The sequence below is a fragment of the Macrobrachium rosenbergii genome, chromosome 59 (genome assembly GCF_040412425.1).
Source record: "Macrobrachium rosenbergii isolate ZJJX-2024 chromosome 59, ASM4041242v1, whole genome shotgun sequence".
NCBI lineage: Eukaryota > Metazoa > Arthropoda > Malacostraca > Decapoda > Palaemonidae > Macrobrachium > Macrobrachium rosenbergii.
The window spans coordinates 2,090,715-2,102,500 of record NC_089799.1 but is presented as its reverse complement, the minus strand read 5'-3'; the positions used below and the strand labels follow the sequence as shown (position 1 = coordinate 2,102,500).

Sequence of the window (11,786 nt, the reverse complement as noted above, 5' to 3'; positions counted from 1 at the left end):
GGTGGAGAAATTTTTGACATATTAAAGGAAAGCATCTGGTATATGGATTTTTTATCACAAAAGTGGGGACTACAGCTATCCAACTTGCAATAAGGTATAACTGCTAATTCATCAGTTACCTTGCACAACGAAGTGTATTCCTTACAAGCTTCTTCTTCACACCTCCAGTGCCCAAGAGAGAGAACAAGTAAACTAATGTATAAAGTGTGATATGTAATATCTTTAGGAACATTATCAAGTTTTACCTCACCGTGACTTAGTTTATCTCTAACTCGAGGTCCATTCACAAAGTTCAGTATATCATGTAATGCTTCATTAAGCTTTTCACCAATCAAAAAAGGAACTAAGTTCAGCCTCATGGATTTACAACAACACGCTTTCTCTGACTCACTTTTCAATAAAAAGTTTTCATCAGCCACCCCCATTTTACAGTTGCTATGTGAATCTGCCACACACATCTTTTCAGGGGTTCTTCTTGTACTTAGACCTGGCATACCTGCCTCTCCATTTTTATAATACAACTGCAAAATCTCATCAAATGTTGTATAGAATGATGAGTTCTCTGCAGTAAGTATTCTTGTAGCTTCTTCATTGACAACTGCGAACAAGCATCTCATAGAACATTCTAGCATGGGCAAAAGAAGCGTGAGGCACAAACCATATCTGCAAAAATAATTATGTTATTACCTACCCTGTAAGAGTTTTCTGAAATACAACATGTTATGTCTTCAAGCTGTTAATATCTATTATATAAATATTACACAAAACTGTTACCTAGAAGCATAACCAATGATGTCATTGTTGGCTGTTTTGCCATACCTGCTAAGGTCTGCAATTCTAAAAGTACCTCAGTCAAACAAATATATTTGATAATATTTGTCTTAGCATTAATAAAAATGAGAAACTTCAATGGGTATTTCTTCTGTAAATACAAACCATTACCTTTGATAGCCGTGCATCTAGGTTGAAAGTAAATGACAATATATATATAATTTGCAAAAAAAAAAAAATAATAGATTAATATAATAAAAAATGTTTCTGTTTGTCAGAGAAATAACCATGTAAGGCAATGGTTTTATGCAGACAAGAAAACTTCTTTTTAAAAAATGTGTTTGTATCAAACAATTCTTTCCCTTAGCCAAAAACCATCATAGGTTGGAAGGCAACCGAGAAAGATAACATTTTCCTGGTTGAGATGATGTTATCAGGTGAAGGCACCGTATCGAAATCAGTGATGGTATCAGTCCATTTGAAGATGTAAGATATTTCAAAGTTCAGGCCAAGTGTCAGATCCTAATGGCTCAGCAGGGCTGATCTGAAAATTGACAGGCTGGCCAAACAAGCCAGGGGTCAATTACATGTTCAACTGGAAAGGCAAAAATCAAAGTTAGATATCAACAGTGGCCAACAAACTGTGAAGGATGGTGGTCAGTAATGGATGAAAGCTATGAGATAGTGAAACTGGGAGGAGATAGGGAGACAAGAAATATAAATGAATTTATCTGAATAACCCACTAGCAGCCACCACAGAGCGGAAAGAAACAGAATCAAGAGATTTGAGATCCTAGAGAACAAGCGAGACTGGTATCTTCAACTCACCAAAACCTAGATTTGGTCAATTGATAAACTGTTTGAAGAATTCTTAGCTGGCTGCAGCAAAACCTTCATCAACTTTAGGGAGAGTAAACTCCTGTTGGGCAGACAGGCAGTTCATTTATTATAGCTTCTCTATGCTAGGGGGTTATTATAATCTAGGACACATGGCAATGAGGAGCTGAAGTGGTACAAAAACAACTGCTGGTAGCGAGGACAAAGAAAGTTAGAGCTATAACAGGATACAGGAGTGATTTCCATCTGCAAGTCCTTGCCTTTCCAGATGGGGAAAGGATCCTAAGGAATCATTTGGAATGTTCAAATGTCAAATCTTGGCAATGTTAATCACCCATTTATAGTCTTCGATGCTTATTCTGAATATATATAGTTAATAGAAATAATTTTTCGGGAACCCAAAGCTTAAAAGAAATGAAATTTTCTTAATAAAACTAATATTGTAATACTTACCTGAACACCTGAATTAGCCCTGGTTACCCGGCCAGCCTGAACTACATCCCTGTAACTTTTACCAATTAATTGGGTAATTAACTGTCAGCATTACCAATGCTTACAGGAAAATCTTGTCAAAATGAGTTACCTGAAACACTGTTGGCAACGCTGCTGCAAGTCCCATCCGAGCGAGGCCGGGTTCCCCAATTGCGTAATTCACTAATCAAATTGAAGTGGGGAGGAGGGTGGGAATCATTCAGGTGTTCAGGTAAGTATTACAATATTAGTTTTATTATGAAAACTTCATATTCCAATACACTCCCTGAACACCTGAATTAGCCCGATTAACAAAATTTTAAGGAGGTGGGATCAATCTAATTTCAACCCAACCTGCCAAACGGGAAAGCAGGTAACTCATTATTCACCTACTCTGCCTATATGCATGTACCCTCACCTGGTTAACCACTCGCAGGAGAGGATGCCTGTAGAGAGAGTACCCTAGACGTTGGTCTCAAGTCTCTGTACTGTCTGAGTAGAGCTACCTCTCATGTGGTATTCAAACCTCCTCATGGATAGAGAGTAGCAAAAAACCAACCTACCATGTGGCTAATCACAGCCTCCCATGAGTAGCAGAGAACGACAAACCTCCCATGTGGCTAATCAAAGCACTCTCATGTATGGAGGGGTACGATGAACCTCCCATGTGGATAATCAAAGTACTCTCATGTATGGAGGGGTACGATGAACCTCCCATTTGGCTATTATAGCCTCGCATGTATGGAGGAGAAGTTGAATGTGCAGTCTCTTCGGGTTCTTCGCCGTATGTTGCATCCAACATCTGTGCAGAAGGGGGGTTTTGGAGAAAAGATCCTATCAACCTGGCTCAGCCTATTTTCATCATGCTAATGTCCTGCCTAATGCTCCCCTTATGGATCCTGATCAATGGAGAATTCCAAATTCCTAGACTAGCTTGAATACCTAACTTCCCCCCCACCCCGACCTTATCATGCATTTACAAGATTGTGTTGGCCACCACGAAAGGACCCAGCGAGTAACCCTTCTCCAACGAAAATTGGATGTCACGGAGGTAAAAGGTAGTGAAGACCGACACTGACTTCCAAGTGGCCACTTCTAAAATCGCCAACACTGAATAATTTCTAAGGAAGGCCAAAGATGTCGCCATTCCTCTAATACTATGCGCCCTCGGATGCCCAAACAAAGTCGAAGGTTCTGAAGTTGATGAAGACCCTTCCGACATTTGCTGGACAACCTCCCAAAGAAAGAAACTGATTGTGTTCTTGGAGATCGAATGCGAAGGGCATTTAGGAGAAATGAATAATGTTCTCGGATGAGGCAAAAGTTTCTCGATCTGAGATAGACAGAGCTTTTAAAGCCCAAACTGGACATAATAGCATCTCAGAAATGTCGCCTCCTACAGAGTCTTCTAAGGATGGTGCCTTGAATGCCCTTGGCAAAGGATTCGTTTCAGATTCGGACTTTGCCACGGATTCCGGTGGGTATGAAAGAAAAATATCTTTTCCCGAGAAGGAGACTGTCCTGAATACCGCCCGAATTTCTCCGATTCTCTTGGCCGTAGCCAGCGCAATTAAAAATAGAACTTTCTTAGTTAATTGCCTTAGGGGCAGAGACTCTAAATGTTCGAAGGCTGCCGATCTTAAGAAATTCAACATCACCACTAAATCCCACGAGGGGGTCCGAAGCGGAAAAATTGGGTGCTCTATTTTAAAAGATCTTAACAGATCATGAAGAATCTTGCTGGTTGAGAGTTCTGGAAGGTGAAAGTGGAACATACTGCTCAGCACTGACCTGTACCCAGCAGTTGTAGAATAATAAAGTCTCTTGTCTCTCCTTAAAAATAGCAGGAAGTCTGCTACTTTCGCAACTGACAGGCGCGAAATACAGTGCCCTCGTTTTCGGCACTATCCATGATACATTGCCCACCTGGCCTAGTATAACTTCCTGGTTGAACTCAAGCAGAGAGACAGTTGTCTAGCCACTGCTTTAGAGGGTCCCGCATGATGGGCTGTTCGCTGGACAGTCTCCATGCAGCTAGCTTCAGCATACAGAGGTTTGGTGGAAGTAGTGGAAGTGTGGCTGTTTGAGTAAATCTCTCCTCACTGGGAGGAATACGAGAACTTCCATCAACAGGTCCAGGAGGTCCGGAAACCAAGGTCTCTGGGGCCAGAATGGCCACAGCGAGGTCATTTGAGTGTTCTTGCAGTTCCTGAGTTTTGCTAAGACTTCCTGTATCACCCTGAAGGGAGGAAATGCATAAACTTGAAAGTTGTCCCATGAGTGCAACATTGCATCTGTCCTGCAGGACATGGGATCTGCTACTGGGGAGAAGTAGACTGGAAGGTGATGGTTCATCCTGGTGGCGAATAGGTCTACCATCGCTGGCCATTTCTTGAGCAGCAGTTGCACCTCGTCTTACACTGTCCATTCCCCTCCGAGAACTTCCTGTGACCGACTCAGAGCATCCGCCAAGACATTGAGCTTTCCCAACACGAATTGGGGAATGAGCGAAACTGTGTGTTCTTTGCACCAGTAGAGAACTCTCTGTGCTACATTGTTCAACACCTGTGATCTTGTTCCCCCCTCCTTTTTGAGATACGATACTGCTGTAACTTTGTCACAGAACAACGCTATGGTCTTGTTGCTTACCTGTTCTGCAAAGCAACTTAAGAGCCTCCTCGACTGCTCTTAATCCTCTGTAATTTATGGACTCCTCCCGATCCAGATCCCTCCAAAGGCCCTGAGCCTGAGATTCCTCCAGGGTTGCACCCCAACCCTGATCTGAGGCATCTGTGTACAGATGTACGTCTGGAAGGGGGGAGTCCAATCTTACGCCGGTGGTCAGATGATGTTCTTCTGACCACCACCGAGGGTCCTTCAGGCAAGAATTGTCCCAGATTATTGACGTGTTCTCTTCTCGACAGTCCCAGTGATTCCTGAGAAACACTTGCAGAGACCGCATCCGGAGACGAGATCCTGGAACAAGGAGGGGTAGGGAGACCATCCGGCCCAGCAGGCTTTTCCATAAGCTCACAGGTTGAAGTCTGTTTGACACAAAAGTTTCCAGCTGGCTTAAAATCGCCAGAACCCGCTTCTCTGTCGGGAAAGCCCTCAAAAGATGCATCTGAATCGTCATTCCCAGGTTCGTCTTTACTTGAGTTGGAAACAGAGAACTCTTGTTGAAATTGATTCTTATTCCTAACTTCAGGCATACGTTCAAAAGAAAATCCCTTGCCTGTAGAGCCTCGCCTTTCGACAAAGCTTGAACCAGCCAGTTGTCGAGGTGTCTTCTCATTCGGAAGCCCCGACGATGCATGATGTCCAAACAGAAGACGAAGGATTAGATTTATTTTACGTGGCTAAGAGCCAACTGGTTACCTAGCAACGGGCCCTACAGCTTATTGTGGAATCCGAACCACATTATGAGGAGAAATGAATTTCTATCACCAGAAATAAATTCCTCTTATTCTTCACTGGCCGATCGGAGAGTCGAACGCTGGGCCAACAGCGTGCTAGCCGAGAGCTCTACCCACCCCTCCAATGAAGAACTCGAAACAGGAGACATCACCCTCGTGAATACCTGAGGTGCTGCGGTCAGACCGAAGCAGAGGACTTTAAACTGACATGTTCCAGTTGGACCTGAGAAACGAAGGAACTTCTGAGATTCCTGATGAATCGGAACCTGGAGATATGCGTCCTTGAGGTCCACTGAAATCATCCAACCTTCCCTCTGGACCGACCGCAGCACCGACTGGGAAGTTTCCATATGAAACTTTGTCGAGGCTACAAACTTGTTGAGACCTGAGATGTATGATAGGTCTCCAAGATCCTCTCGCTTTGGGGGCCACGAAAATCTGGCTTTAAAACCCCAGAGAAGGGGGAGCGGGCTCTAAGGCTCCCTTCTCTAAAAGGGCTCGGATCTCTGCCACCAAAGCTAACCCCCTGATGAAAGAAGGGGAGTAATTGGGAACATGCACTGGCGAGTTGGATAGCGGAGGACAAGAGTGAAAGGGGACTCTGTAACCCTTCCTTAAGACCTCCACTACCCAACTCTCTGCTCCCCACTCCTTCCAGATGTCCCAGAAAGGGGCAAGGCAACCTCCTACAGGTGCAGGTGAAGGGAATGTCTCCTATCTCCAGAAATCCTTACTACAATTGGAAGGTTTCGGATCCGAGGCAGAGCTGGGAAGCTTGGATGAAAAGTGTACTTTCTTAGGAGAACTTCCCGGAGACTTGGAGTGAGAGCACTTCGAAAGAGGAGACATTCTAGACCCCTTCGGAGATCTGGCACTCTGCTCTGCAACCCTGATCATGGCCTGCTGTGACTCCACTGCCGAGGTAGACGACACAAAGTTGACCATCGCTGAAACGTCTTCCTCTCTAAACAAACTGCTGCTGAGAGCCAATGGAGCCCTCAGCAGTGACCTCTTGTGAATATCAGGAAAATGAGAAGGCAGATGGTTTAGAACTTTAGATAGAAGTCCCTCCTCTTCTTCCCGAAGAACGTAGTACATCCTGCAGAAACATTTGCCTGGTGTGCAAGCCCCATGGGAACCAACGTGATGAGGTTGTTGAAAAGAGTCAGGTCTGATGGAGTATAACCATCCTGTTTGAGAAGCCCCATCAGACCGGATAGCATCCACTTAGTGTGTGATAACGCCTCCGACTGGTTGCAGAAAGTGTCTTCCAAGATGCTGGCTTTCCTGGCCGAAACAGATACTAGACGGTTCGATGATGGAACCCGAGATAGAAGAGCCTCTGCCAACTCGTTCAGCGGCACCCTAACACCTGCAGAATGGTTACCCGTGACCCTATAAAAGCCCTTTTGAATAGGAAGCAAGGCTGAATCCTGTTTACCCGATCCTATCAAGGATGCCAACCTATTGTCCGCCCCTCTCAAAGCCTGCTCGACCCTGCCAAACCAGACTAGATTCTTTGGTGGTTGTGCTGCCACTGGTTTTGTTGCATAAAGCGACTCGAACATAGCTTGGTTATGCTGTATCGGCTCCTCCAGAGCCTTGGACTGTGAGTACAGCGAGTGGATAAAGTCCAGCATCCATCTGTACTCAGACTCATTGGCTGGAGAAAAACTAGCCTCCAGTATCTAATCCTCCTCTTCACAGGAAAAGTCTTTGTTGAATTGGTCCGACTGAGCCGAAACCGGAAATGAGACAGACTGACCCCTAGCAAACGAACCTGATGATCCGGAATACAACACACCCGGATGCACAAGACGGACCCCTGACGAATCAGTCCCGAACATATTGGGAGTCACTGAAATAGGTTGCGCAAACCCCGCACCCTCCAGAGATGACGACGCAACACCTGGGTCAGTCACACCTGGGTGAACAATGCCCACTCCAGAGAGCGGAGAGACCGCAACACCGGCACCATGCAAACCCGGATGTAGCAGAGTTGCGTGAGACTGGGAATCTGGAACAGAAGGTTCCCTACTTAAAGAAGAAGAGGGAAAGGGTCCCTGATGACCCGAAATCAAACTCAAACCTACATAGACCGCCTTAGCCGGAGGGACAGAGGAACCTGTCGGAAAAGTTGAAAAAGGAGAAACCAAAGGAAGATGCCACACTCGGAGTCACCACCGGTGCTCCTGCCGACGATGTTGGGCAAGTAGAGAACGTCCCAACTGCCCCTGAACTTGAAAGGGTTTCAAAGGGAAGATTACGAGGTACTGAACCCAAAGAAACAGGAGAAGATGAAACACCAGGGAGCTTAGGTACCGGGGCAATTGCGGAAACTATCGGTACCGCAACATTAAATGCTGAGGCAGGCTAGCCACCAACTGCCGCAGCAACTAGGTCGGAAGCCTGAGAAGGTACGAGATTCACCACAGATGGCACCGAAGACAAACCGCTAATGGCATAGATGCCGGATGAACTAACAAAGCACCCGAAATGTTCCCTGAAAGGTGGCCTGAAAGGGAAGGTTGAGAAAGAGCAGGAGAAGAAGGTTTGGAAGCAGTAGAGGATAGGGAAAAATCTGAGGTTACAGAAGAGGCCATAGGTTTTAGAGAAAGAAAATATACAGACTCCAGTCGCCCTTGATAATCTTGTAATACATCATTTGTGAATTCTGGAAAATTCTTCATTACATGATCATGGATATTCGAAAACCCTATATTAAAACTCTGTCTGACCAATGACGTATACTCTTTGGAAAGACCCAATAAATTAGCATTATATTCTGCTACATTTAATGTCCTATCAAATGAATTACCATCGCCAACCGACGAAAGTTTTTCCCCAGAAGGAAAAGGAACTCTCGATGAGGAAGGGAAATCCTCCAACCTTCCCGAACCTGACAAACTCACAACTAAATCTAAATCCTCCCCAACAGGTTTAGCAACATTTTGTTGCAAGGAGACTGCAGCTGGAAATAGAACAGCTGCTGGATCTAACAAGGATCCTGGAACCTTAATTGCACCTGCCCCCAAAGAAGACTGCACCTTCAACTTCTCTCCTACACTCTTTGCTACCTCACTATCCCTATTCGTCTGCATCAATCCTATATCTAAATTTACCTCTGAACTTACACTATCCAAAGAAAGGGGGAAAACTGCTGCTAACACTGCCTGCTCTGTGGCTGGGGGGCTGGCAGATCCTACCTTCAAGGCTTGCGGTTCTCATGACCCCCGGCACCTGTTAGGGCTGGTTCTGAAACAGGCAGGGGAGCTGAAAAAGAATGGTTAGTTTCTGTTTCCCTAGCACTGTTTCTATTTCCCTAGCACCCATATTTTGCTCTATGAATTCAGATAACTTTGTCATGAAACTAGAAAATAAATTTGTCATGCTGGCTGATAATTTATCCTCTAACCTCCTAAATAACTCCAATTCTAAAGCTTCTTTGTCTAGACTCTGAGTTTCTACAGCTGGTTCCTTACGTTTGCTCTTGGAAGCTAGAGATTTTCTTTTCTATGTTTAACATAATCCTCCATCAGATCTTTTGACCATGACCACATTCGTCACATCTCAATGTTAAGCTACATTGCATCTTCCTATATGCTATATTAACTGAATGTCTGTTATGTTTGAGGGTACTCATCCTCCATTTGCAAGCTGTGCATGATCGGTGGGTTGCAGCATCTCCAGCAGTAGCAGTCTCGCTCGCAGCAGCTGTAGCCGAGGTTGAGGCAGTTGTGCTATCCAAAGGGGGCATCTTTTTATCCAAACTATCCATGGTGAGTCCAAATCAAGCCAAAGTCCAGACAGGAGAGAAAAATTCGATGCCAGGCGAAAGAACAATCTGGCATATAGACTCCACTTTTCTAACCCCTTTTTTATAGAATAAGATCCTTTGGCGGGAAGACCACCCAGCCGAAGGGGGCGTGGCCCCCCCCTTCCCCCTCCTGATAAGCTCATGTACGCACGTGAGGCCTAAAAAGGGGCGGGCAACGCCCCCAACCCCAAAAGGGGGCGTGGCTAGCCCCTCCCCCCTCCTGATAAGCTCATATACGTACATGAGGCCTAAAAAGGGGGTGTGGCCTCCCCAGACCCCAAATAGACTCCACTATTCTGGTGGGCGTGGCCACCCCTGACCCCAAATCGACTCCAGTTGTATTATAAGCTCATGTACGTACATGAGCTCATATTAGGGGGGCGTGGCCACCCGTGACCCCAAATGGACTCTGCATGTCTTATAAGCTCATGTACGTACATGAACTAATATATGTACATGAGGTGCAAAAGGGGGTGTTGCCACCCCTGACTCCACTTGTCTTATAAGCTCATGTACGTACATGAGGTCGAAAAAGGGAGTGGGTGCGTGGACACCTGTAACTCTACGGGAATGAAACCACTTTTCTGCACCCCCCGTGACGTCACGCAACTCTACGGGAATAAAACCACCAATTCAACCCCTGACCTCAAATTGACTCCACTTTTTTTTTGGGGCGTGGCCACCTGTAACTCTACGGGAATAAAACCAACATTTCAACCCCCGACCCCAACCTGGCTCCACTTTTTGCCACACCCCGTGACGTCAACGCAACTCTACGGGAATAAAACCACCAATTCAACCCCTGACCTCAAATTGACTCCACTTTTTGGGGCGTGGCCACCTGTAACTCTACGGGAATAAAACCAACATTTCAACCCCGACCCCAACCTGGCTCCACTTTTGCACACCCCGTGACGTCACGTAACTCTACGGGAATAAAACCACCAATTCAACCCCTGACCTCAAATTGACTCCACTTTTTGGGGCGTGGCCACCTGTAACTCTACGGGAATAAAACCAACATTTCAACCCCGACCCCAACCTGGCTCCACTTTGCCGCACCCCCGTGACGTCACGTAACTCTACGGGAATAAAACCACCAATTCAACCCCTGACCTCAAATTGACTCCACTTTTTGGGGCGTGGCCACCTGTAACTCTACGGGAATAAAACCAACATTTCAACCCCGACCCCAACCTGGCTCCACTTTGCCGCACCCCGTGACGTCACGTAACTCTACGGGAATAAAACCACCAATTCAACCCCTGACCTCAAATTGACTCCACTTTTTGGGGCGTGGCCACCTGTAACTCTACGGGAATAAAACCAACATTTCAACCCCGACCCCAACCTGGCTCCACTTTGCCGCACCCCGTGACGTCACGTAACTCTACGGGAATAAAACCACCAATTCAACCCCTGACCTCAAATTGACTCCACCACTTTTCTACCTCCTGTGACGTCACGTAACTCTACGGGAATAAAACCATCCTTCCAACCCCTACCCCAAATTGACTCCACCTTTCCTACCCCCGTGACGTCACGTAACTCTACGGGAATAAAACCATCCTTCCAACCCCTGACCCCAAATTGACTCCATTCCTAACCCCGTGACGTCACGTCACGTAACTCTACGGGAAACCCTTCATTTGAACCCCGACCCCAAATCGACTCCACGCTTATGCCCCCGTGACGTCACGTAACTCTACGGGAATAAAACCACCCCACCCCAACCCCAAATAGACTCAGTTCACTGCTTTTTGCGACTCATGTCCCCTTTAATTGTTTTCAACGTAACCGGGTTTACGTTTCCTCCTCCTCATATAAAATCTCTAAATTAATATATGCACATCGCGAATGTAGCCTCTCTCTCTCTCTCTCTCTCTCTCTCTCTCTCTCTCTCTCTCTCTCTCTCTCTCTCTCTCTCTCTCTCTCTCTCTCTCAGCCGTTACATTTTGCTTAGATATTCGGAGTATCATGATAAAAGGATATTTGGCGACTGACTTCAACCTCATGTGAGACATATATTTATCAATTTGATATCTCCCCAATAACCGACACACGGATGAAACCTGACCTTATCGCCATATTTGCCAAGCTGACTTCACCCTCACGTGAAATTTTATCTATCATAGAATTTGAGTCATAATCTCCATACACTACACAAGTTTAAAGGCAAACACTTCAATTTGTTTATTTATTAATACCGAGTTTGAAAGAGGTTAAATGAAAAATCAAATGACAGACGGAATTTCAGTTTTGTTTATTTATTAATACCGAGTTTGAAAGAGGTTAAATGAAAAATCAAATGACAGACGGAATTGTTATTTTATATTTGTAACCAATGCTAAATACAGGGAATGAATTAATATTCCATACAAATACATACATTAGAAAAAAACTGTATATACAAACACGAACGCGATAATATACGCATTCGCTTTTCCAAAAACAATACTTCAACGAAACACACG

General features: G+C 45.3%; 1 protein-coding gene across 5 annotated transcripts in view; it reads right to left on the bottom strand.

Annotated features, from left to right (window-relative positions):
* Positions 1–11,786, bottom strand: part of LOC136837462 (endoplasmic reticulum membrane-associated RNA degradation protein-like) — a 334,200-nt gene that overhangs the window by 717 nt on the left and 321,697 nt on the right. For all 5 annotated transcript variants that reach the window (XM_067102242.1, XM_067102244.1, XM_067102243.1 and 2 more), the window contains one exon: positions 1–663. This exon is cut by the window's left edge and continues 717 nt beyond it. In XM_067102242.1, the coding sequence (XP_066958343.1) occupies positions 1–663 (663 nt within the window). The remainder of the gene's footprint in view (positions 664–11,786) is intronic.